The sequence below is a fragment of the Rhincodon typus genome, chromosome 9, assembly GCF_021869965.1.
Source record: "Rhincodon typus isolate 14 chromosome 9, sRhiTyp1.1, whole genome shotgun sequence".
NCBI classification, from domain to species: domain Eukaryota; kingdom Metazoa; phylum Chordata; class Chondrichthyes; order Orectolobiformes; family Rhincodontidae; genus Rhincodon; species Rhincodon typus.
In genome coordinates this window covers 84,805,343-84,833,329 of record NC_063340.1, presented here as the reverse complement: position 1 = coordinate 84,833,329, position 27,987 = coordinate 84,805,343, and the positions used below count along the sequence as shown (strand labels likewise).

Sequence of the window (27,987 nt, the reverse complement as noted above, 5' to 3'; positions counted from 1 at the left end):
GACATTTCATTAAAGGCCTTGTCAGGATCATCCAGGATAAGGATTAGAAAAGACGAATCAGCAGCACCGGCTATCGAGGCTGGAGAGGAATCTGTTCAGCGGTGACTGTGAAACGAATGGAGCCCACTCCAAACTGATTCAGTTTCTGTCCTTCAAACAAATCCCCTTTTCCCCATCGCGCTTATGTCTCGATTCCTCTGCCTCAAAACTCATCATCTCCATTTCCTCTTTTAATTTGCTGGTCCTAAATCTCAAGCTTTCTATGTGTGGTGGAGGGGAGGAGGGAATCCGACTGTGCCCTGGGCGCTGAGGTGGATGGTGGAGAAGCAATAGTCACGGGCCTGTGACTGACTCACGTCCAGGGGTGACCTCTCCCTGTCGTTGTGGGGATGGGGGGAGGACGCGGTCACATCTTGCCATGATCGCCGTTGCCTACGGTCTGCCCCCAGACCACATGCTGGCGAGGTGTTGGCAGCAGCCGACCTGCTCTCTGCTCCATGGTGATGCCAGTGACGAGGAAGAGGAGCTTATCCCACTCACTGTGGGCACCGTGGTAATCCCTCGACGCAGCCTGGTGAGGAGAAGTTTCCAGAAGAGAGGAGGACGTTCCCTGTGGCACCGTAAGAGGGGATGGGCGATAGCTTTCTTAGAACCTGTTTGCCTGTTTTGTGCATGTGCTTTGCTTTTTTGACTTCCACCTCCCCTTGAGGCTGTTGATCCTGTCTCCGAAGTGCCCTTGCTCCCTCCAATATCACTGTTAAGACCCCAAGTTCTGGTGGTACCAAACTTTGGAGCAACTTTGACGTCATGCTTCTTGAACATCTACCAGTCAAAGTTGTGCAAGTGAGGGGCAGGCTTGGTGTGCCATGGGGAGCAGGATCTCCACCTAGTGTCCCACAACCTGTTCCTTATGCAGTGTCCCAGGCGGGATTTACTGTGGATCGAACCTGCTCGTAAGATGACACATTTCCTTTCCCTGAAGATCATTAGTAAACCAGGTGGGTTCGTAGGACACTAGAAGAATATTTATGATCATATGTTGGTGACTACCTTTCAATCCTGAAATACTGATTTGCCAGTATTCAGGCTCAAAGGGCCAAGTGGCCTTCTGCACCTATTCCTTCTGTTTTGTACATCTGTCCCTGACTGCAGCTCCCGATATTGCGAAAGGTGTTTGTATTGGCAAGTGTTCTGGTTGCCTGTGGTGTCCCTATACATGATAACAATGGCTGCACACCGAAATTATGTCGCTGGTCTGGCATGGCCTCATCAGATGATGTGGGGTGACGGTCCTGTGAAACGCCTTGGGACATCTGATTATGTTCGGGGCTGTGTCCCAAGTGCGTGTTTTGTTATTCGTGAAGAGGTGAGAACCATGGTATAAAATGCACTTCCTGCCTTTCAGTTGTTCAATGGCAAAGAGTAGATCCAGCATTTCTCGTGGGTCTGTGATTTTACCGTGAGATTATCAGCGACTTCAAAGAAAAATGTGATTCCTTTTCATCAAGTGGTTTGCAAGTATTGAGGTTAATGACTTCTTGGGAGTGCTGTGATTGGTTTTGAAGGGTGTTTGTGCTTTTCCTGATGCCGCTGCATTTTCTGAATGACCAGTGTACAGAAGAGCCCCCATCAGTAGCTCTGTGCAATGCACTCTGTGTTCTGAGTCAGGGTTCAAGCAGAGAGAGAGGATTACAAAAACCCAAGACTAAAGTGTCGGTCTTGTAAATGGAAGAACATGAGTTTAAATCTCAGCAGCGCTTTTGACAGAGTCATAGAGTTTTGTGGTGCAGTGGTAGTGTACCTGTTTCTGAGCCAGGAGGCCCAGGTTCAAGTCCCACTTGATCCGGGGGAGTGGGGGGGCTGTAACAGCGTCTCTGAACAGATGGATTAGAAGCAGCGAACACACCGGGCTGGTGCAGCGCACAGGGATTGCTGCATCGTCAACAGAGCCCAGTTTTCCCCTAACTTATTTAGCTGAGGCCCTGTGAGTCTGTATTGGGGTGCTCTTGTAAGACGGTGCCATGGGATCTTCTGTGAAAGCGGGACGTTCTCCCAAAATCCTGTCCATCAACATGAGCAGCTCACCAGCTCCTTGTGGAACCCCATCTGCAGACAAACCGGCTACAGAACCACTGCTACTGTACATCAGTAGTAATTCATTGGATATGCAACGCTTTGAAACATCTAGAGGCAGTCGAAGGTGTTACACAAATGTACAGTGTCATTTTTACAAATTAATTAAATGGTCATGGAAGTCACTGGCGATTCTTGTCCATCCCTATTTGTCCTTGGATTAAGTGGCAGGTAAGAGACAGCTGCACTCTTGGCAGTTATAGTACAGTAGGCCACCAGATAAAATGACACATTTCCTTCCCTGAAGATCATTAGTGAACCAGGTGGGTTGATAGGACAACAGAAGAGGATTTATGATCATATATTGGTGACTACTTTTCAATCCCAAATTTTATCAATTAAATTTAAATCCTACCAGCTGCTATGGGTGTGAATGTGGGTCCCCAGGGCAAGAGAGTAGGCTTCTAGTTTACCAATCCAATGCCACTATGCCATCTTGGCCCCACTGTGAGCTCCACGGGGGTACTTTGTCTCCTGTTCTTACACGAAACCGGAGCCCTGTTGACAGCGAGTCTCGGCTCTAAAGTTGCAGCCTTGTCTTATCTGTCGGGACTCCTCAGCGTTGTGAATACGGCACAAGGGCTTTGCTGAACTTGTTTGTTTGAATGAGTATTGTCTGTGTCACTCCGTGCGGAGGACATATGAGAAGGAGCAGGTGACCCACCTGTCTTCACAGCTCACTCCTACACACAAACCTGCTGTGTCATTATCCCAGCTTAGCTATCATGGTCAATCAATTATCATCATCTCCAGTGGTTGAGCTGGCTTTACCTGTTCTCAGGTGGCTTTGTATTTATTTTTTATTAATTTTAGAAGATTCTAAAGAAGGTGCATGTAACTTTCCTGCTTTTCGATTCTACCCTTTTTAGAATGAAACTCAACTCTGTGCTTTCTTTTTAAAAATAATGTGCTTAGAGTCTCTGCCCTCAGATGTAGGAGAGACTAGGACCTGATGGCACAGCCTCAGAGTGAAGGGATGACCTTAGAACTGAAATGAGGAGGAATTTCTTCAGCCAGAGGCTGGTGAATCTGTGGAACTCATTACCGCAGAGGGCTGTGGAGGTCAAGACATTGAGTGTATTTAAGACAGAGACAAATAGGTTCTTAATAAAAACCAAAAGAACTGCGGATGCTGTAAATCAGGAACAAAAACAGAAGTTACTGGAAAAGCTCAGCAGGTCTGGCAGCATCTGTTAAGGGAAAAAACAGAGTTAACGTTTCGGGTCCGGTGACTCTGAGGAAGGGTCACTGGACCCGACATGTTTACTCTGTTTTTCCCTTCACGGATGCTGCCAGACCTGCAGAGCTTTTCCAGCGACTTTGTTTTTGTTACAGATAGGTTCTTGATTGGTAAGGGGATCACTGGTTATGGGGAGTAGGTAGGAGAATGGGATTGAAAAACATATCAGCCGTGATCGAATGGTGGAGCAGACCCGATGGGCTGAATGGCCTAATTTTGCTCCTGTATCTGATGGTCACTCTATTTTGACAATTAATATTCAAGAATACGTTCTTCTTCGGATCACTATGTACCACAGTACACCTAGTGGTGCTAAAATCAGTTTGCTGCTTACGCATCCTATGGCTGAGACAGTAAATAAACATTTGTATATTTGTACAGAAGCATCAGTCCTTTTCTGATGAAGGGTCTAGGCCCGAAACGTCAGCCTCTCTGCTCCTATGATGCTGCTTGGCCTGCTGTGTTCATCCAGCCCTGCACCTTGTTGTCTCGGATTCACCAGCATCTGCAGTTCCTACTATCTCTGAGTCATTTTAATCTTCTGTAGCTCAGTTTGGTGACTGACTGCATGTTACCTGACCACAAGAGGGAGCTTATTTACTGGCTTTCATGCTGTACAGTGCAATAATGGAGGTAGTCTTTAATCTTTACTGAGTGCAGCTGGCTAAATAATGGAGACATCAAAGAATTCTCACTCATGCAACAGCTCTCATGTCTCATGTCTTCAGTGCATCCAAAGTGCTTTATAGCCAGTGAAACCCAGTGACTACTTTAATGGCAGAACCACAGCAGATTCCACAAACAGACAGTGGTAACTGTTCACACACCCTGCATTTTCACTGATGTTGCTCAAAGGATTAATTTTAGCCAGGACATCAGGGGAACACCCTTGCTTTTCTTCAAATATGCCATAGAACCTTTCAACATTCACCTGGCTCTCGGGTTTCACATCTGAGCAAACAGTGGCGTTTAACAGCACAGCACTCCTTCAGTACTTACTCTGCAGCACCCACACACTGCAGTCCTGAAATTTCTACAACCTGTCATTACTCCACCTCAATGGAGAACTCCTTCATTACTACCTCACTGAGAGTGCTGCTTTATCTCAGTACTGACCCTCCAACAGCGCAATTCTCCCTCAGTGCTGCTGCTTTGACAGTGCAACACTCCCTCAGTACTGTCTGACAGCGCGGCGCTCCCTCTGTGTTCCTCCAACAGCACGGCAATCCCTCAGTAGTGGCGCTGTAGTCTCTGCCTGGATGTTCAAGTGAGGGATCTAGACTGGATGTTGGATCCATAACCTTGTGAGACAGTAGTTCTACTTTCTGAGCTACAGCTTGTATATGTTAGGTATGCAATGGATGGATATTATAGGGGTATTTTCAGAGAGCTTCCCTTCATTTAATTTGCTTTGTTTCACATTTCACTGCTGTGAATACTCCCTGTTACTGCTAATTTTGACATTAGTGACCAACCTTTAGCAAAACCTTCTGGTGACCAGCTTTGTGTATCACTTTCTGTATCAGTCATTGTTTTATTCTTTCATGGGACATAGGTGTCACTGGCAACGCTGATGTGTCCATTCCCAAAGACCCTTGAATTGTAGATCGTGCCCTATAATTCCAGAGTCAGACATAGTGCTGTGCAGTTAAGTAGGCTAGATTGGGTAACGATGGTGGATTTCCTTCCCGAATAATCAATAATAGTTTCACAAAAACCATTTCTAAGGTAATAGCACCGTGAGAGATGGCAACAGGAGTTGGCTTATATTTTAAATGCATCCACAGGATGAGGACATCACTGGATAGGCTAGCATTTGTTGCCCAATTAAGGGTCAACCCATTGCTGTGAATCTGGAAGCATAGGTAGGCTAAACCAGCTAAGGATGGCAGTTTCCTTCCTTGTAGGACATTGCCAGAAGGTTTTCCCAACAATTGTCAATGTTTGCAGATTTTTATTGCCATGGCGGGGCTTGAACCCAGGTCCCCAGAACATTACCTGGGTCTCTGGATGAACAGTCTAGTGATAATACCACTAGGCCATTGCTGTCCCTAATTTGTTCAGCCCCTTGACCCTGCTACATCATTCAATAAGATCATGGCTGATCTGACATTCCTCATGTCCACTTTCCAGCCTTTTCCCTGAAAGCCTTAGATTCTCAATCAGTCGCAGAATCATCTGCCTCAGCTTTAAATATGTACAGGGATAGCTTTATCGTAGAATAGAATCCCTACAGTGTGGAAACAAGCCATTCAGCCCATCAAGTCCACACCGACCCTCCGAATAGCATCTCACCCAAACACACCCCCCTACCCTATCCCTACTTTTCCCATGGCTAATGCACTTACCCTGCACATTACTGGACACTATGGGTAATTTAGCCTGGCCAATCCACCCTAACCTGCACATCTTTGGACTGAGAGGAAACGGGAGCACCCGGAGCATACCAAGGGAGATTGTGCAAACCACACAGACAGCCACCCGAGGCTGGAACTGAACCGGGCTCCCTGGCACTGTGAGATAGCCATGCTAACCACTGAGCCACTGTGCTGCCCCATGATGAGGGAGCAGCCTTGTTTCTGCCTATATTCTGTCTTTATGAATTGAATTGAAATTCCACCAGCTGCCATTGTGGATTTGAACCTGTGCCTGGGCAGTAGAGGTGAATAGGAAGTTAGATTGGGAAAGATGGGAGGAGGCTGGAGTGGAGCATAAGGACCTGCATGGATGAATTGGGCTGAATGGACCTGTTACAGAGCTGTACATCCTCTGTACTCCTATCCAAACTGTTTTTATTTGTTTTTATTTATTCTATCATAGGATGTGGGCGTCACTGGCTGGCCAGCATTTATTGCCCATCCCTAGTTGTCCCTTGAGAAGGTGGGGGTGAGCTGCCTTTTTGAACCGCTGCAGTCCACCTGCTGTGGGTTGACCCACAATGCCATTGGGGAGGGAATTCCAGGATTTTGACCCAGCAACAGTGAAGGAATGGCAATATATTTCCAAGCCAGGATGGTGAGTGGTTTGGAGGGGAACTTGCAGGTTGTGGTGTTCCCATGTATCTGCAGCTCTTGCCCTTCTGGATGGAAGTGATCGTGGGTTTGGAAAGTGCTATCTGAGGCGTTTTGATGAATTTCTGCCATGCATCTTGTAGATATGACCTGGTAAATATGACCTGGTGTCAGTGGTGGAGAGAGTGGATGTTTAAAGTAGTGGTTGTGTGTCTCAATCAAGCAGGGTATTTTGACCGAGATGGTGTCCAGGTCTTGGGAATTGGAGGCACAGCCATCAATACGAGGTGATTGTTAATGAATGCAGTAAATAATTCAGGGTAAATGTTTTCATCCAGAAAGTAGAACAGCTACTATGAGGATGGCTGAGGTTCACACCAAAAATGTATTTAAGGGGAAGCTCTATAAGCACATGAGGCTAAAAGCAATCGCAGAATTGTATGATGATTACAGGATAAAAGTTGGCCATTTGTCCCCTGTCTGTGCCTGCTCTCCAAAGGGGCAATTTATCAAGTGCCACTGCCCCATCTTCTCTCTGTCACCCTGCCCATTCTAACTCTTCGTGTACTAATCCAGTTGCCTTGAGTGAACCTGCCTCCCCCACCCTCTGGGGCAGTACATTCGAGATCCTAACCACTTGCTCCTTTTGTCAGTCACCTTAAATCTGTAGAGAATGATGTGCTGGTTGATGTACTGTTGAAGGGGGCTCATGTGGAGTATTTACTCTGCGAAGACCAGTTAAAGCAAATAGCCTTCTTTCATTCTGTGCTTTAATTCTCTCTAATAAGATTTCTAAACAGCGCTATGACCTGTTCCCAGTAGTTTGTCGTTGTAGCCAGTTATTTTTCTCTCTGGGCATAATCCTGTTATGAAGCAGCAGGGTAATGCAAATGGCCTAGTCTCCTTTGGAAAGTGGGATCGATTATGGAGTAAATTGTCTAGGCCAGCCCTAATTCCAGTCTGTCGTTATGAATTTACAGGGAGAGCTTGGACAGTGTTTAATTGGAGTCTGCAGCTGTCAGTGGAGTGATCTCACGGCTGCTGTAAGCTCCTTTTATGGTTTAGCCATGAGCTTGTCCACTGTCTGTTCCTTTGAAGAAATCCCATGTGTCCTGCTGCCTGCTTGAGATTCCTGTGAAATGTTTGAAAGGATGGGAGTGCCTGCAAGAAAACCAGACATATAGCTCCACCTCTTAGTCTTTTAGATTTAACTTCTCTGTTTCTCTTCCCTCCCTGTGTCCTAAATGTGACATGAGTGAGGCGTGTTTGTAATGTCCTGGGCTTGAGCCATAGAGTCATAGAGCCGTTCAGCATGGAAACAGACCCTTCAATCCGACTGGTCCATGCTGGCCAGAAATCCTAAATTAATCTAGTCTCAGTAGTCAGTATTTGGCCCATATCCCTCTAAACCTGTCTCATTCATATACCCATCCATATGCCTTTTAAATGTTGTAATTGTACCAGCCTCCACCACTTCCTCTGGCAGTTTCTTCCATACATGCATCACCCTCTGCATGAAGTTGCCCCTTAGGTCCCTTTTAAATCTTTCCCCTCTCACCTTAAACCTATGCCCTCTCATTTTGGACTCCCCTACACTGGGGAAGAGATCTTGCCTATTCACCCTATCCATGCCCCTCATGATTTTAAAAACTTCTATAAGGTCACCCCTCAACCTCCGACACTCCAGGGAAGATAACCCCAGCCTATTCAGCCTCTCCCTACAGCTCAAACCCTCCAACCCCAGCAACATACTTGTACATCTTTTCTGCATCCTTTCAAGTTTAACAACATCCTTTCTATAGCAGGGAGACCAGAACTGAATGCAGTATTCTAAAAGTGGCCTAACCAGTGTCCTGTACGGCCACAACATGATGTCCCAACTCCTTTATTCAATGCACTGACTAATAAAGATAAGTGTACCAAACATCGTTTTCACTGTCCTATCTAGCTGCAATAGGTCTCTTTGTTTGGCAGCACTCCCCAGGACTCTAGCATTAGGGGTATACATCCCTGATCATGTTGATAAATTTGCCACTTCAACCCGCTTTGGCACTGAGTCGCAGGAGATATCAGGACAGGTGAAAGGTTTAGCCAAACAGGCAGGTTTATACATTACTGTTGTTTTGAGGAGCATCTTAAAGAAGGAAATCATGGTAGACAGGCAGGAATTCCAGAAGGCATGGCTGGTTTGGCATAAGGAAATTGGGTATGCACAAGAGGTCGGAAATGGAGAAGTACAAAGATCCTGGAAAGTCAGTAAGCTGACGGAAGCTTTGGGGTTTGAAGTATAAAAACACTGTTGACTGGCTGGGAGTTCATGTAGATTGCTGCACACAGTTGTTAGGTGAATGGAACTTGGTACAATTAAGGATATGAACAGCAGTTGATCCTTTCACTGTACAGGGGCCTGTGAAATGGACACGAAGCCCATTGGGTACTGGTACAAAAAGTGCTGCAGCCTGCTTTCGATTGCTATCCAGTGTCCATCCTGTGTGCATGTTGAGGAGAGCGTGAGGCCTCTCTGTAACTGAATAACATGCCAGCACTCATTGTCACAGTTTAGACACACACTAGTGTTTGACTTCTCCATGGCAAACCATATCCTGCTGAGAAGAGGAGCCAGTGATGACTTGGGGCAAGGGTTCAGGGGTAAGAATGAAAGGGAGAAGACAAAAGTACAAATAGTGTTTGATGTTCTTCTGCTGCCAGCTTCAGTGTTTTTAACTGAAGAGTGAACGTCTGTGTTTTTCCCTGTCAAGCTGCTAGGTCAGTATTGAAACCTGCTACCTGGCAGGAATTGACTGCATGATGTGCCAAGACCCACTTGATCTCACTGTGGAGAAGGTATTCAGTGCCTTGTAGAAGAGCCCAGTATTGTCTTCAAGTGTGTTCTGTTTTGAGTGTTGACAGATCATTTGATTGACCTACTTTAGGCAGACATTGAGGGCTGTCAAAGGAGGCACCAGTAAAATTGAATGTAGAGCATGTAATGCATAGACACTTGCATTTATATAGCACCTTTCAAGAAGACTAGATGTCTCAAAGACTTTAATGTCCAATTTTTGAAACAGAGCCATCGTTGTTATGTGGGGCAACACAGCAGCCGATATGAATTTACACACTCCCACAAACAGTAATGTGACAATGGCCCGAAAACCTGTTTTAGTTATATTTGTTATTGACAAAATATTGATGGAAACATTAGGAGCACTCCACTGGGAGGCCAATCCTCTGCCGTTATGTTTCATGATTCTCATTTTCCCTCGCCCCTCCTTTCTCTTGAAGTCGCTGCAATGGCATCACCACAGAACCTTGCCCTAGAGAGCATCGGCCTGGCTAGTCGGGGCTGGCAGCCTATTTGACCCTGAGAGGCATCGCTGTGGAGTTTTATTCCTTCCATTTGGGATCGTTGCATAACGCTGAAGTGACCTCCCACATTTCTTCACCCAGCCCCGTAGTTTAGCTGGTAGTAAAATTTCTACTGCTGCCCTTGGTGGCTGGAATATCTTAAACAAGCTGTGCGTTTGAACTGCAAATTGTGAGTCCACCTATTTAACAGGTGCACACATACAGCAAGATCTCTCAAAGATGCTGTTTTGAATCAAAACCTCTTCAGCCTTACCCTTGGCGCCAAGCAGAGAAAGAAAGAAAAGCTTTCGTTTGTATAGCACCACAATGGCCCTAAGTGCCTTGCAGCAACGAATAACTTATAATGTAGGAAAAATGGCAACCAATTTACACACAGAAAGATCCCACACATAGCTCTGTGGTAACAAACAGATGATCTGCTCTTTAGTGACATTGGCAAAGGATGGTTGAGAGGACTGTTGTGTGATTGTTATAAATGTGTTTAATATGATTCAAGTTGAATTAACTCCACAGAGGCTGATATCCCATCAACGGATCACCCTTTATTTACACATCCAAAAGGTGGAATTGAAGCATAAGTCACTTTTGATAAAGGGCCCTTGTGTTGCCTGGTAGTGTCTGCCTCTGAACCAGGAGACCTGGGTTCAAGTCCCACCTGCTCTAGCCATGTATCTTAACCAGTTTTAATAACAGGTTCGTTTTTTAAAAAAATCTATAGTCAGCGGCAGCACTGACCACGCTCTCTCATCGACATATTTTCTCTCAAGTTTTTTACCAAGTGCTGGGGATATAGGTGCAATGTATGTTGAATATCCTGCTTTTACAGCACAGGAAGGTCATCTGGCCCATTATGCCTGTGCCAGCTAATTGAAACAGCTATCCCGTTTATCCCACTTTCCATCTAACCCAGCGCATTTTTTTTTCCTTTTCTAATATTTTGTTCCCTGCTGAAAGTTGGTGTGGAATCTGCCTCTGCTACGGTTTTCAGGCAGCGTGTTCCAGACCAGAACAACACACTGTGCTTTTTAAACAAAAACCTGTGTTATCTACAGTATACTCCTTGTTAACATTTTACAGTGTGGACGCGTGCAGGGAATTTTATCAGTAGCAGCTGCTGGGAACAGAATTTCTTACAGCTGCACTTCCTAGAATTCTAGGAAGTGCAGGGGATTTTTGGCTGTTGTTGGTGCGACTGTTGGGACAAGTATCGGATATTTGATGTCGCAAGTTGAGTGCCAACATGTTCCAGTGGGTGGGAAGGGGCCTCTTGTTCCACACTGACTTCATCAATTCAGGAGCTCCGGTGAGAGCAGCTTGTTGAATCCGGAGTGAATATTGAAGGCATTTATTGGTTTTGTGACTCCTGTGGTGGTCACAGTTCACTGAGTGTGTCCACGTTGCCGTGCTGACGTACATTCTTATTTGCACGTTACAGCCTGTAGCCGCAGATAGCGATGGTAGAGGCTTCAACATTCTTTCCCTCTTATGGCTGGCCAGAAATCTCTGTGACTCTTACTCCCTGCCCACAGAATCCCTGCAATGTGGAAGCAAGCCATTTGGCCCATCGAGTCCACACCGACCCTCTGAAGAGCTTCTCATCCAGTCTGACCCCCTTACCGTATCCCCATCCCCATAACCCTGCATTTCCCATGGCTAATCCACCTACCCTACACTTCGCTGGGCACAACTGGGCAATGTAGCATAGCCAATCCACCTAACCTGCACACCTTTGGACTGTGGGAGGAAACCGGAGCACCCGGAGGAAACCCACGCAGACACGGGGAGAATGTGCAAACTCCGCACAGACATTCGCCCAAGGGTGGAATCGAACCTGGGTCTCTGACGCTGTGAGGCAGCAGTGCTAACCACTGAGCCACCATGCCTGGAAGAGCTTCCAGATTGATACACAACCTGTTTGACCACATTATGAACATATCTACCTTGGCTGGCAAGTCCTGGAGTTGGACTTGAACCTGAAGCTCGGAGGCTGGAAGAGATCCCACCACACCACAAACCCACACCATTTCCGCGCCCCCCTTCCCCAAAGCAACTGAACGCTGTGTTCGTGCAAAGGAACAAAATAAACATTATTGTTCCACAACCTCTATACATTCCAAATCACTTTGCAGACACTGATGGACTTGTGATGCGTTGTCATTGTTTTGCTATAATAAATATAGCAGCTACTGCAGGCCATTTGCGGCAGGGACACTCTCAGTGCTGTTAGGAAGGAAGAGCAATTCACTTTCACGCCAGTTGGTGTGTAATTTTCAGGTGGCAGTAGCTTCTTGGCACTACAGCCCTGGCTCTCGCTGGTGGTAGAGGCCACAGGAAGCTGATCTAGTAGATGGGACGCACTGCTGCCTCTGTGCATCAATGGAAGAAACAATGAATGTTTATAGGCGTGGAAGGCATGCCAATCAAACACACTGCTTTATGTTGGAGTTTCTTCAACAGTGTTGGAGCTGCACACATCTGGGATGTAACACTCCTGACCTGTGCCTTGGGGACAGGCTTTGGAGAGTCACACAGTTATGACTGTGCGCCATGCTTCATGTTGAGGGAATGCTGGTGCTGAACTTGACAGTGGGCGGAGAGGAAGGGTCTTTAAGAGGTGAGTGCTCCTTCAGGAGGGAATCAGGAAGTGCTCCAGTTTCTGAGGTTCAGTGATTTGATACAGATAAGTGTTGAGCTCTGGCTGTGGTCAGTGAATGGACATGTGTGGGCAATGAATGGAGAACACATGCTGGCTGTGACGACCAATTCGGATGCTTTTTCTGCTCCCGGAGGCTATCAGAACGGAAACTGACTGCAGTGCAAGTGCTAATTGACACAATTAATCCACAGGTTGAGTGAAAAACAAGACTACACCACAGGAACAGATGCAGTTATAGCCTGGTGAGGGTCACTTCAATGGCCCGTAGGCAGTCTGAGTCTCCCACTGTCATTCCCTAATTAAATGATTAAAATGCCACATGAACTATTTCCCAAAGCCCAGTGACTCATTCTCTGGTGCTGATCTGAGACTTGGTCTGTGAACACACCGCTCAATGGGGTGAATGCAGGTATTCCTCTGCCTCGATTTATCCATTTAAACATACAGGTTGTTCATTTGAGACCATTTTCATTGGGGTTGCAATACTTTGTGGGTGACTCCTCAGTTCAGCTGCTGTCTGCCTAATTTGCCCTCATGTTGCCATTTAGCAACAGCTTTTACCCCTGCCTTTAACTGCTCAGGACCACAGCACCCACAGGGCTAAGGGCCCCATGCAGGAGTAGGCCCCTCCGTCTCTCAAATCTGCTCTGCCAATCAGTAAAACCATGGCGGATCAAATTACTCCACATTCCCACCTATCCCGGCTAACCTTTCACCACCACACTTCCCAAGGATGAGGCACGGTCCTGGGCAGAGCAGTTGCCATACCAGGCCGTTATGCACCCAGACAGTATGCTTTCAGTGGTGCTTCTGTAGAATATGGTGGGGGAGACCTTATGGCCATGCCAAATTTCCTGAGCTGCCTGAGGAAGAAGAGGCGTTGTTGTGTCTTCTTGATCGTCGCATTTACGTGAGAAATGCAGGACGGGTCGTCGGTTATTGTTAATCTGAGGAACTTGATGCTCTTCACTCTCACAACCTCAGTTCCACTGATGTAGATGGGGGCGTATTCTCCCCCTTTCTTTCTGAAATTGATGATCAGTTCTTTAGTTTTGCCGATGTTGAGAGACAGATTGTTTTCATTGCACCATGTCACCAAGCATCCATCTCCCTTCTGTATTTTGACTCATCATTAGATATCCATCCATCCATGCGGTGGTGATGCCAGTAAACTTGTAGATGGCATTTGTTTGGAATTTGGCAACACAGTTGTAGGTGTACAGGGAGTACAGTAGGGGGCTGAGGGCACATCCTTGGGAGGCTCCAGTGTTGAGTGTTATCATGGAGGAGGTGCAGTTACCTACCCTCACTGTGGTCTGTGAGTCAGGAAGCTGAAGATCCAGGTGCAGAGGACGGAGCCTAGACCTAGGTTTCGGAGTTTTGATATCAGTCTGGAGGGGATAATGATGTTGAAGGTGGGGCTGTAGTCGATGAGCAGGGGTCTGACATAGGTGTCTTTGTTGTGCAGATGTTTCAGGGATGAGTGCAGGGCTAGGGATGTGATCATCTTGGATCTGTTATGTTGGTTGGCAAACTGTAGGGGATCGAAGCAGGTTGGGAGACTGGAGTTGATGTGGGCCATGACCAGCTTCTCGAAGCACTTCATGATTATTGAGGTCAGAGCCACTGGGCGGTAGTGATTAAGGCACACTGCATGTGTTTTCTTGGGTACGGGGAGGATGATGGTCTTCTTGAAGCAGGTGGGGACTTTGGCTTGTAGGAGGGAGAGGTTGAAGATGTCAGTGAATACCTCCACCAGTTGGTCCACACAGGATCTGAGTGCTCAGCCGGGGACACCGTCTGGGCCCATCGCTTTCCTTGGGTTGACTCCCGGAAAGACTGATCTGACTTCTGCAGTGGTAACGGAGGGAACAGCTGTGTCTGGGGCAGGTGTTGCCACGCCAATGGTATTCTGCTCGAACTGAGCATAGAGAGCATTGAGGATGTCAGGGAGGGATGTGTCATTGTCCACTATCTTAGATTGTTTCATTTTGTATCCTGTTATATCGTTTCGGCCTTGCCATAGACAGCAGGAGTCTGATTAGTAGGTCTGGGCCTCTCATTGGTCCGGTACTGCCTCTTGCCATCCCTGATGGCTTTGCGGTACCTTTCCATCCATGGGCTCTATTTATGTGGCTCGCTACTGTGGAAAGGCGGTCAACAACAGAAGCCTGAACACGTGCACAAGCAGGTTCAGGAACAGCTTCTTTCTGGCCATTATCGGACTGTTGAATGGACTCTAGCCTCAAATACTGTAACCTGCAATGTAACCTGTATGCCTCTAAGTCTTTTTAATCTGTACATCCCTTGCTTGCTGTGATCTGCCTGTACTGTTCATAAACAAAGCTTTTCACTGTATTTTGGTACACGTGACAATAAAATCAATCAATCAATCAAGGGTTAACCCACCTGTGCCTTAAATGGTGACCCCTTATCTTCTATATTCACTGGAAGGGTGTGGATATCGCTGGTTGGCCAGCATTTAATGCCTGTCCCTAGCTGCCTTTGAACTGAGTGGCTTGCTGGGCTATTTCAGATTCAACTACATTGTTGTGGGCCTGGAGTCACATGTAGGCCAGACCAGGTCAGGATGATGGTTTCCTTCCCTGAAGGACATCAATGAACCAGAGGGCATAGGTTTAAGGTGAGAGGGGAAAGATTTAAAAGGGACCCAAGGGGCAACCTTTTCACGCAGACAGTGGTTCGTGTATGGAATGAACTGCCAGAGGAAGTGGTGGAGGTTAGTACATTTACAATGTTGAAAAGGCATCGTGGATGGGCACGTGGAAAGGAAGGGTTTAGGGGGATATGGTCCAAATTCTGGCTAATGGAACTAGATTAATTTGGGATATCTGGTCAGCATGGACAAGTTGGACCAAAGGTTCTGTTTCCATGCTGTACAACTCTGTGATTCTATGAGGTTGAGAAGGAGAGTCTTTCATGGTAACCTCAACTGGTGCAGGAATTGAACCTATGCTATTGGCATCACTCTGCATCACAAACCAGCCGTCAAGCCAACTGAACGAACTGACCTGTCCCCAGGAGCCCCATTTGTGCTTTCTGCTCAACTTGACACATCCATGTCGTTGATTGAAGAACGGCACTGAAGCTCTGTTGGGGTCGTAGTCAATAATTTATCCTTCAACTAACGCCATCACATTGAGGTTGGTGGGAGCTTGCTGTGTGTAAATTAGCTGTCATGTTTCCTGTGTTACAACAGTGACTGCACTTCCAAAAAAAATACTTCATTGGCTTAACGGACTTGGGAATATACTGAGGTCATGTGATACAGTGTAGAAACATGAGGGTTCTTGTGTCTTCCACCTGAGAGAGCACTTTATTTAACATCTTGTGCCTGTGATAGTGCAGCAGTCTCTCAGTGCTATTCTTAAGTGTCAGCCTTATTCCTGTGCAGACATTTGAAATAGCTCCTGAAGGCCAGTATCCTGTCACTAAGTCAGTCTTTATTTACACGTGTATAGTACATAAACTGAACCAGCTAGCTCAGAGCTCGCTTCGAGAGTGAACAGAAACTCTGACACTCCTGTTTATAATCTGTCAGCCAGGGCTCCCTGATTGGACCAGGTTAACAGCCCCAATCAGGGAACTCGTATTCTATGAGGTCCACCTGCCTGACTTCGTTCCAACTGCACCTTATTTAAAATGGAGTGGCACGTGAACTTGCCTCAGTGCATTTAGCCAGGTTCCAGCAGTGGGTTGTTTCATACTGACCAAACATTTTTGGGGGTTTATGCTTAGCTCCATTTTGAGCACCTTTGTAGGTAGTTGGCTCAAAGTGCCCTTCAGGTTTTGAGTGTGTAATCCATGAAGCACTGTCACAGGCACTTTTCACATAGGGCTGTACTATTTCTGCTGGATATTAAAAGCCTTCTGCTATTTTTGATGGACCTCAAGGGTGATTCCTGACTTAATCAGTTTAATAAAGAATCCCAGATTAGCCGTGGCTTCAATTTATTTTCAACTTAACACAAATGTCTGCTTTGAAATACAATAGCAAATGAAAGACTTCAGTGGCCTTTGTGATCTAATTGAGATATGATAAGTAGCTTTATATAAAAATATTTTATCTTCATTATTCTCAATATAATAAATGCCAGTAAATTAGATTACAAAGAGTTGCATTTGTATAGCACCTTTTGCAACCTCAAGACATCCCAACGTGCTTTACGGCCAATGTAGTAACGTTTGAAGTGTAATTACAATTGAATTGTGGAAAACACGCTATTTTGCAGCCTTCCATGTGAGATGTCAAATCTAGGTTTCCATGTGCCCCCTCAGGTGGATACAGAAGATACCATATCACTTATTTGAGAAAGGACAGGGGTGTTTATCTGAAAGCAGTATCTATCTCTCAACAAAAGAATGAACTATCTCATTGTTGATTATGGAGCCTTGCTGCATACAAACTGGGCACAATGTTTAACAGCTCACAATGGTGGTTACATTTCTAAAACACTTACTTAGCTTCAAAATGCTATATAAATGCAGGGTTTTTTTTAATCCCTGCAACAGTCAATGCTAACAGCACTTTTAATATGGACGGCATGGTCTCCAGTTCTGACCTGCTGACCCCACCTGACATCCACACATCCCACAGGGTCCTGGGCTGCCAATCAAAATGAAGCATCTCTTTATTCCCCTATACCTAACCCAGAGGTACTGAGGCCAAATGCAAATCTGCACGTTGGTGTTTAGGCTGGGACCCCTGAACTTGGGATGGGTGGGATCTAACAGGAGCAGGGTTTATGTTTACCTCTCTCTTTGCCCACATTCCTGATGGCTGCTGCACAGTCATTCAGTTCAGGGAGCAGCGTTCATTATTTTAGTTATTTTTAAATCATCCTTTAGAGTGTGTTATAACATGCCACAGGGGCAGGTGGGACTTGAACCTAGGTCTTTTGGCCCAGAGGCAGAGACATTACCACGGTACCACCTGTGTGTATAATTCTAAGGTGAGACTTTCACAACCATTTCAAGAGCTGCAGGGGCAGTCAGATGGACAGTATTGAATAGGAAGGGTTTAGAAGGATATGGGCCAAATGGGATGAGATTAGTTTAGGATATTTGGTCGGCACGGACGAGTTGGACCAAAGGATCTGCTTCCATGCTGTACATCTCTATGACGCTACTCCGCAGTGCCAACAGTGCCAGGGAGGGGCTAGTGAACACTGCTGGGTGCCACAGGCATACCCAATGGAAAGGAGGTAAATGAGGGAGGGGTGGGGGCTATTTTGAGAGAGCGTGGAGGGAAGGGAACACGGCGGGAGTCCCTTCGATGGGCCTCGGAGAATGGCAAAGGAAATCTAAACCTCGTCCGTGCCACCTCAGCCAACGTGAGTTGAAACCGCCAAATGTCACCCAAGGTGTGGATGGCACCAAATCCCTGGGCTTTGAGTAAAATGCCCGTGAGTGGGGCTGATGCCCTTAATGAGGCATTTATTGGCCTCAGGAGGTCCAAAACAGGATGGACCACCAATGACTCCCCCACCCTGTTAACATTTTATACAAGCCAGGGCGGGATGGGAAAGATTTTGTACACTCCCCCTCCCCCACCCCAACCCCATCTTCAAACCACCCGGGGGGTTGCAGTGTAACATCCAGCCCAGCATCATTGCCTTGATGGTTGTGGGCAGTGAATAAACAATGAGAATCCTCCAGCCAATGGTGCATTAACATGCTGATCTGGAACACACACTGTATGTTTAACACACGGGTTTAACAGGTGGCCAGGCATCAGGTGTATCCTCGATTTCCCACCATATTGTCCCCCGGGGTCATCCTTTCTCATTCCTTCATCGCTACTGAATTATTGGGATGAGCGAGGAGGCTGTATTGTGAGAAAGCAGCTTTTAACATGTAGCTCAGTTCAATCAGGCAGGTGGGGAAAAAATTTACACAAGGGCTTCTTGGGCACTAAACTGTGGTTCACAGTGACCCGCAACTGTCTTTTTTGGCTGGTTAATGAACTAACTAACCTTTTCAAAGCTGTAAAGTCAATATCTCTAATGTAAGTGGCTGGGTAGGTGGAACAGAATGAACTGCAAAACTGTAATGCAATTCAAGGGGTTCAGATGGTTTACAGGATAATGGATACAGGGGTGTGTACTACAGACTGGAATCTAATCAGGAGGTTCAGATGGTTTATATGTAGAACAACGGACCCCTGGGAGTGAGTTACAAGCTGGAATGTATGTGTCAGTAGCTGCTGTAAAGGGCAGAGGCCATAGGAGTAACTGGAGACCTTCAGGGTCTATTGATCGGGAGGAGTGATTAAGATGGGAAAACCTTTCTGCTTTAATTAGAAAGGAAAGAAGGAAAATGTTGGGAAGGCACTGCAAGTCCCATAGTATCCAGTCCTTAACACTTGTCGGCAAAGCTGAGCTGGCTCCCTCCCTTCACACCAATTGCTTTGCTTCCCGTATGATTGCAACCTTTTCTGCTTTATCTTCAGGTTTTCAGCCGTTTATAAACGTATCTTTTTGAATTTGGGCTATTTTGGTCAACTGTTGAGTCAGACCTGGAGAAACTAGCTGCAGGTTTGTGAACTGTTGCTTTAAGAAAAACTGAAACGTCACTGTTTTTTAAAAAAACGTAAAACCTTCTACACAAAAGTGACGAATAATGAAAATCAATTTGTCAGGTTGGACTGACTTTATCACAGATTTCGGTTTTGACTAAGGCATCACCTTGGCTACAGTTGCAACCACTGTCTTGGATTTGGAAATGAGAATCCAGCAAAGGGAACACAAGGCGATTGAAGCTGATAATTTGTGGTGGGGTGGGGGTAAGAAATACAGACTGCATTAGTAATTCCACAGAGGGTTCCTTTGTAAAGATCCAGCTATTGACTGCTGTGAGGTGGGGGAAGGGTGGATTTGGGATGGGGGGGTGCTCAGAGAGGCCGGCCAGACAATGACCCCCCGCCCCCCTGACAGGAATGAGTCAGATTGGTTTTGAGTTCACTTCATGTGTACAGAAGGTTGGAGTGGGTGGTAGGGGGGAGGAATATCTTTGTTAAACTATTGCCTAGCAACATAAATGGGGTGGGGGGTGGGGAGGAGTGTGGCAGGGGCAGTGGGAGGACGGGAGTGGTGGCTGCGAAGGAGTTCTTGCTCTTATCAGTCTTAGTGCTGAGACGTAGAGAACTAAAGGACAGGTGGATTTAAAGAGAGGATCACAATTCATTCCTCCTTCTGTTTCTGAGGCTACAAAATCAAGCCTCTGAGAGGACACTTGAGCAGGAAACCCATGTTTGTTGCACCCCTGTGACGTTTTGATGGTCTAAATGGAAGGGATGATATTTTGTGGCTGAGCTTAATTCAGTCAAGAAAGGGAAAGAGAGAGAGAGAGGGAGAGACACTGCTTCTAAACCTAAGCTTCTTGGGTTACAAGCCTTTCTTTTTTGTAAAAGAAGGCAAATTACTCCCTACTTCCTCCTCCTCCCCACCCCCATGGCAAAAGAAAACCATCACAGATCAAGTTAATGACTGCAAGCAACCGTTTTGGCAAAAAAAACGAAAGGGATTCCTCTTTCTGCCCCTAAGTGTGGGTCTGAGGAAGGGGACAACAGGTTCCTGGCAAGCTCACCTCTCTGCGCCTTGCTACGATGCTGTGAAGACTTTGAAAGGCAAGATAATTACTTGGAAAAGACATGGTGGTGTTTATAAACAGAAAGTTGGAATCCTTCATTCAACTCTTCAAGAAAAAGGGTGAGTGCAACTTTGCCTGGTGCTGGGGTTGTGTGGCTGTGTAAAGAGGCTGGGAGTGAAGGAATTTCTGTTGTTGCTCAGGGACACAGCTGAAATTTCTTTAATTGTTCCACCACTTGCAGACATGGGGTTGCAGAGCACCTACTGAGGTTGGGAAGGATTCCTTGCTTTTGTATAGAAAAGCCTGGAAGCTGCAGGGCGACGGAATGGAGGACTGAGGAGTTCCGTAGTTTCACAGGGCAAGAAATGACTGAAGACGTTGGTGCACAGCAGCTATTCAGCTATTAATATCAGTACTCTGTAGGGCAACCAGGAATAAGCTATAAATGCTAGTTTTGATTTCTCAGAAGCCAAATCCCAAAAATTAAATTTTAATAAGCACTTCAACCTATGTCTCTTTGAGTGTCATAGAGATGTATAGCACGGAAACAGACCCTTCGGTCCAACTCGTCCATACCGACCAGATATCCTAAATTAATCTAGTCCCATTTTCCAGCTTTTGACTGATATCCCTCTAACCCTTCCTATCCATGTATCCATCAAAAGTTGTAACTGTACTAGCCTCCACCACATCCTCTGGCAGCTCATTCCATACACACACCACTATCTGCATGAAAACATTGTCCATTAGGTCCCTTTTAAATCTTCCCCCTTTCACCTTAAACCTATGCCCTCTAGTTTTGGACTCCCCTTCCCTCAGGAAAAGACCTTGGTTATTCACTATATCCATGCCCCTCATGATTTTATAAACTTCTATGAGGTCATCCCTCAGCTTCTGATGCTCCAGGGAAAATGGCCCCAAGTCTATTCAGTCTCGCCCATCAGCTCAAACCCTCCAATTTCTGCCATTGATAAGCACCTGATATACTATATAACCAGATAAATAAAGGTATAGGGTTCAGGCTCTAAACCTTTGTTCTCTTTGTATCCATAGTAACTGCCATAGCCCAACAGATCCCACTGGTCACTCCCCTGAAAGTGAATGTTGAAAAAAGTTTTGTGTCCAAACAGGAGGAGGTGTGTTTAGTCTGAATGGGGATGGAAGGATATTGTGTCGGATAGTGCCTTTAGAGTTTACTTGAGTTCCTGGTTTCGACAGCAATAGCAACTTGGGTGGAAGGGATCAAGAATGAGAGACCACAGATCGAAATGAGTTCCAACACAAAGTGCTCCTAGTACTGGAGGTTCGAGGCAGAGATCATGTCAACAGTAGAGGGAGGAAGAAAGAAATGGGGGTGAAAGGTTAAGGAACAGGGTAAGCAAACAACATTTGAACAGTTTGCTTGTGGGAAATGTAGACCCCAGCAGGGATTTGATGGGCTGAATGACCTTATTCCATGTTGTATGTTACATTAGCAGGAACACGACAGCTCAGTGGTTAGCACTGCTGCCTCACAGCACAGGGATCCAGGTTTCTTTCCAGCCTCAGGTGACTGCCTGTCTGGAGTTTACAAGTTCTCCCCAAGTCTGTGTGGGTTTCCTCCGGGTGCTCCGGTTTCCTCCCACAGTCCAAAGATGTGCAGGCTAGGTAGATTGGCTGCACTAAATTGCCCATAGTGTCCAGGGATGTGTAGGTTAGATGGGTTAGCCATGGGAAATGCAGGGTTACAGGGAAGGGTAGAGGGGTTGGGTCTGGGTGGGATGCTCTTTGAAGGGTTGATGTGGACTCGACGGGCCAATTGGCCTGTTTCCACACTGTAGGTATTCTATGATTGAGTCATCTCTCTATATGTGGAGGCTGCTATGCATCAAAATACACTCTCAGAAACAGGCCATTTGGCCCATTGTATCAGTACTGACTGTTTGAAAGAGGTAACCATACAACACAGAAAAATAGATCCTTCGGTCCAACTCATCTGCGCCATCCAGATATGCCAATCTGACCTAGTCCCATTTGCCAGCATTTGGCCCATATCTCTCTGAACCCTTCCTACTCATATACTCATCCAGATGCCTCTTAAATGTTGTAATTGTACCTGCCTCCACCACTTCCTCTGGCAGCTCATTCCATACACACACCACCCTCTGCGTAAAAAAGTTGCCCCTCAGGTCCCTTTTAAATCTTTCCCCTCTCAACTTAAACCTATTCCCTCTAGTTTTGGACTCCCCCACCCTGGGAAAAGATCTTAGCTAATCACTCTATCCATGGAGTTGTTCCACTTCACCTGCCCTGTCCCCATAAAACTACAAGTATATAACACTTTAACATCCACCAGACATCTCAATGTGCTTTGCAGTCAATGAAGTGCCTATTGAAGTGTCGTCACTATTGCAGTGTAGGAAATGTAGTGGCTAATTTGCGCCCAGCTCTCCCTCAGTACAGCACTGGAATGTCTGCCTGGATTTTGCTGCTCAAGCCCTGGTTGAATCATCTTCTGTTCAGACAGTGCATTCAGACCCTCACCAGAGAGCCTCGAGGGAGCTTTACGATGAGGACATAGAAGCTGACATCTGTTGTGCGCTGCTGGGCAAAAGGCGTTGCGAGCACTAGGGTAAGACCCTGGAAAGTGCACTGATGCTGGAGCTGTCTGCCCGCTTTTAAGGAGTGCTCTCAAAGCAGTTGTCAGTTTTCAAAAGTTTACCCTGGAGCTGTGTTGGGTTTTCATTCAACAGGATAAAACGCTGCTCCAACAGTCAGTCTAGAGTTTGTGATCTGCTTAATTTGGCGGATGAAAGTTATCAGCAAGCCCTTCCAACTCAGTCAGAGATAGTAAGAACTGTCAATGCTGGAGTCAGAGATAACACAGTGCGCAGCTGGAGGAACACAGTCCAGGCAGCATCAGAAGAGGGAAGGAATTTGGTCCCGACCTGAAACGTCAGTTTTCCTGCTCCTCTGATGCTGCCTGGCCTGCTCTGTTCCTCCAGCTCCACACTGTGTTCTCCCTTCCAACTCAGTGACTGGTAGCCATGATGTGGAGGTGCTGGTGTTGGACTGGGGTGGACAAGGTCAGAAATTACACGACACCAGGTTATAGCTTTCAGAGTGTAGCCCCTTCGCCAGGTGACGTCACTTCACCTGACAAAGAAACTATGTTCCGAAAGCTTGTGATTTCAAATAAACCTGTTGGACTATAACCTGGTGTCATCTGATCTAACTCGGTGACTGAGAGACCATGAAATCGAATGGGACTCGGTTCCTTTGCAGTGTCACATTTTAACCCTGTATAACACTTGTTCTTATTTTGTGTTTGCTGCTTGTATGCTGAAGCCTATATTTGGAGATGGGATTGATGGCTGTACCAGGGATTAAGGTTCCTGTGAGAGATCTTTGTGGCACTTTCCTTTTGTTTCATTGCTGTGTTGTGACCATGCATTACAATTCTGCAATTCAATACGCTCTATACTACAAGGAACTGGCTCTCAGCATAGTTTGCATAATGCTGAAACTCTAAGAAATGTGGTAACACAGTACGGAGCTGGAGAAGCACAGCAGGCCAGGCAGGTTCAGAAGAGCAGGAAAGTTGACGTTTCGGGTCGGGACCCTTCTTCAGAAAATTTTCTGAAGATTTTCTGAAGAAGGGCCCCGACCCGAAAAGGCAGCTTTCCTGCTCCTCCGATGCTGCCTGGCCTGCTGTGTTCCTCCAGCTCCACACTGTGTTATCTCTGACTCCAGCATCTGCAGTTCTTACTACTCTAAAGAAATGTGTCAGCATAGGTTACCCAGCTCAGTGAAATACGGTAAGCACTGTAACACAGTCCTGATTTATACAGTGCAGGGTTGACTGTCAGCAGACTTATGTACACTCTGGTTGCACTGTGAATCCTTTCTAAAATGTGGCGGGGTCAGGTGGGTGAGGTGCGGGAGACCCTACGTATCGCTTTGACACGTTGGAGGGGTCAGTCATAGATTGTTCTGCAGGTACAGGATCTCTTCCAGTTACTTTCCGAAATTCTCAACAATGTTACCCCACCCTGAAGTGGCTTGCAAGCCCAGCTGTTGGGACACATTCTGGGGATGCAGTGAGCTTTAGCCTTTGTCAGCTAGTCACCCAGGGTTAAATAGGTCCTGGAGGGTATTCCAGTAATGCAGCTCAGCCCAGTTCAATGTATCGGAAATATGTATCATTTTATTCCTCTTCAAATCCTTAACATACTAAGTCCTCCTTGGGTTTGATTCCAAAGGATGATTAGTTTCCTTTAGACCTGGGATGATGCAGCAGGTCCGAAATGTGGCAATACAGGAGGGTGTAACCTTACACACATCAGCAGCTGAACAATGCCTATTTGGAGCCAGTTATAAGACCATACCATATAGAATCAGAATTAGGCCATTCAGCACATTAAGTCTGCTCTGCCATTTGATCATGGCTGATATGTTTCTCAACCCCATTCTCCTGCCTTTACCCTTTAACCCTTGGTCCCCTTACCCATCAAGAACCTATCTATCTCTGTCTTAAATACACTCATTGACTTGGCCTCCAAAGCCCTCTGCGGTAATGAGTTCCACAGATTCACCAGCCTCTGGCTGAAGAAATTCCTCCTCATCTCAGTTCTAAAGGGTCACCCCTTCACTCTGAGGCTGTGCCCTCAGGTCCTCGTCTCCCTTACTAGTGGAAACATCTTCTCCATGTCCACTCTATCCAGGCCTCTCAGTATTCTGTAACTTTCAGTCAGATCCCTCTCATCCTTCTAAACTCCATCGAATATTGACCCAGAATCTTCAACCGTTCCTCATATTACAAGGCCTTCATTCCCAGGATCATTCTTATGAACCTCCTCTGAACCTATCCTAAACCAGCATATCCTTCCTTAGATAGGGGGCCCAAAACTGCTGACAGTATTCCAAATGTACTCTGACCAGAGCCTTGTACATTCTCAACAAGTATGGAATCAAAGAATGGTTGCAGTATGGAAGGAGATAGTAAGAACTGCCAATGATGGAGTCAGAGATAACACCGTGTGGAGCTGGAGGAACACAGCAGGCCAGGCAGCATCAGAGGAGCTTGAAAGTTGATGTTTCGGGCCGGGACCCTTCTTCTCTTTCTGAAGTAGCCAATAATCCCCTTTTATTGGAAGTGTACTTCACAATGTAATGTACGGATCTCAGGTGCCGACTTGCACAGAGCAAACTCCTACAAACAGCAGTGTGATAATGACCAGATAACCGGGCTTTCTGTTTGTTGATTGAGGGATAAATGTCGGCCAGGGAATAATTCCTTGGTTCATTTTGAAACAGTGCTTTGGCACTTTTTTTGTCTCATTGAGGGACAGCAGCTGTGGCTGTGCAGTGCTCTCTCAGTACTCTGGAGTGAGAGCTTTGAAGTTTGCACTCAGACCCTGGATTGGGACATGAACCTAGGACCTTCTGACCCAGAGGTGCTACCACTGAGCCAATGCTGACACTGCATCGATACAGTTCTGTCGGAGGGATGTTGTTTGAGAGAGAACCTTTTGCCGGGATAAAACAGCATGTTACTGTGGGATAACGTGACAGCTGTACTTAGGGAGGATATTCCTGGGACAACATCCAGTGAAGTTATGTAGGTGGAACTGAGAAATAAGAAAGGGATGATCACCTATTTGGATTGTATTATAGGCTCCCCAGTAGTCAGCAGGAGATTGAGAATCAAATATGTGAGGAGATTTCAGATATAACTGTGTACAATTCTGGTCGCCCTTCTATAGGAAGGATGGTGTAAAACTTGAAAGGGTTCAGAAAAGATTTATAAAGATGTTGTCAGGGTTGGAGGGTTTGTGCTGTAGGGAGAGGCTGAACAGGCTGGGTTTTTTTTCCTGAAGCATTGGAGGCTGAACGGTGACCTTATAGAGGTTTATAAAATCATGAGGGGCATGGATAGGGTGAATAGCCAAGGTCTTTTTCCCAAGGTGAGGGAGACCAAAACTAGACGGCATAAGATTAAGGTGAGAGGGGAAAGATTTAAAAAGGACCTGAGGGGCAACTTTCTGATGCAGAGATGCCGGAGGAAGTGGTGCAGTGGGTACAATTACAATATTTAAAAGGCATCAGGATGGGTACGTGAATAAGGAGGATTTAGACGGATATGGGCCAAATGCTGGCAAACAGGACTGGGTCAGATTGTGATATCTGGTCTGCACAGACGAGTTGGACCAAAGGGTCTGTTTCCATGTTGTATGAATCAATGGTTCTATGAAACAGTGGCCTTGACATCTATCATGACCTCCTGAGAGTGTGGCAGTTGGTATTTAACATCTCATTCGATCCACACCTTCTCTGACAATGCAGGAGTCCCTCAGTACTGTATTGGGAATTTCAGGGTAGATGATGTGCTCTGGGGTGGGGTTTGAAGCTGCAACCTTTTGACTCGGGGGCGATAGTGAACCACGAGCACTGAGCTCAGATTTAGTTTGAGTCTAGAATCCAGCCGTTTGTATTGCTGGACGCAATAGGTGCCGTAGTCCTTGGTAACACAGAGCCCTGTGTGAGTCTGCTGTTGGAATAAGGGAGCCAAGGTGAGCAGCACTAGTTTCCACAAGCCGCAAGAATCTGCTAGTTAAATACAGCTGGGGGTTTGCTGTGTAGAATTGATTTGTTCAGCTGGAAGATGGTTACAAAGCTGCTTGTGTGATGATGGTTCCGTGAGCAGAGTGATATGAACTGGTCCCCAGGGCAGCAGCACTTTATGGAAATGGATACCTGACATTAATAATGGACTGACACCAGAACAAAAGGGAGGCCAGTGATGATTGTGTCAGCGGGACGCAGGCTGTTTGTTCAGAGACTATTCGCCTGTTGCCCGGTTTATAAGCTTTACAACAGGCTTTAATATCAAACAATCACCCTTTGACACTGACTGCAGTGCCCATGTCCCAAGCTGCTGGTCTTGGCACTGCCAAGAAGCTTTCCAACTTCTGTTCAGCCGACATCCGCATCTTCGCAACCTTTCTTGGATTCTTCCGGAGGCTCCAGAAATCAAAAGTCAATGCCCCCTTATGAGCAACACTTGGTCAGTGAGGAGAGAAAGAATCATAGGATGGTTATAGGTTAGAAAGTGGCCATTCAGTCCACTGATTCTCTGCTGGCTCTCTGCAACTGCAGTTCAGCGAGTCCCAGTCAACACCCCTTCCCTGTACCCCTGCAAATATTTCCTCTTCTGATAATTATACAATTCCTTTGTCAAAGCCATAGTTGTATCTGCTGCCATCGCACTGTCAGACCTACAGTTTCTGATCTTAGCTGTGACACAGACTTTTCCTTAAATCACTTCTAGTTCCATAAATCAGCGTCCTCTGGTTGTCAACCCTTCCATCAATGAAAACATTTACTTTTTCTCCAGGAAGGACAATGGATTAGTGGTGATGTCACCAAGTTAGATATTCATGGCGAGACTAATGCTCTGGGGGCGGGGGTTGGTGGTGGGTGGGGGGGGTCAGTGTGGTTGGGGGTGATATGGTGAAGGTTCAAATCCCACTGCGGCAACTGGTGGAATTTGAATCCAATGAGTAAATCTGGAATTGAAAGCTAGTCTCAGTGATGGTGACCATGAAACTATCATCAATCACCGTAGAAACCCATCTGATCCTTTAGTGAGCCATCCTTGCCCAGTCAGGCCTATGTGTGACTTCAGATCCCCAGCTATGTGGCTGACTGTTGGCCTCTCTCTGAAAATGCTAAGCCAAGAGACACTGAAATCCCACAAAAGATTTCAAAACATAATTCTGTCCAGACCCTTGATCATTATGAATATCATGGTCAATCTTCTCTTTCAAGTGATACCCCGGTCTATCCAAGTTCCTCATCTGTTGAACCATCCCCATCAACTTTTCCTGCATCCTCACATTGTTACGGAAGTGTGCTATCCAGAAATGGATTTTTTTTTTCTTTATTCATTCCTCACATTGTTACGGAAGTGTGCTATCCAGAAATGG

At 46.3% G+C, this 27,987-nt stretch overlaps 1 protein-coding gene across 4 annotated transcripts in view; it reads left to right on the top strand.

Annotated features, from left to right (window-relative positions):
• Positions 1 to 27,987, top strand: part of LOC109924162 (NHS-like protein 1) — a 242,639-nt gene that overhangs the window by 171,278 nt on the left and 43,374 nt on the right. Inside the window, exon 1 of one of the 4 annotated variants that reach the window (XM_048601062.1) lies at positions 19,520 to 20,139. The exons of the other annotated variants lie outside the window; for them this stretch is intronic. Coding sequence (XP_048457019.1) covers positions 20,082 to 20,139 — 58 coding nt within the window. The 5' untranslated portion in view covers positions 19,520 to 20,081. Of the gene's footprint in view, positions 1 to 19,519; positions 20,140 to 27,987 lie in introns of those variants that run through there. 4 annotated transcript variants of the gene reach the window in all.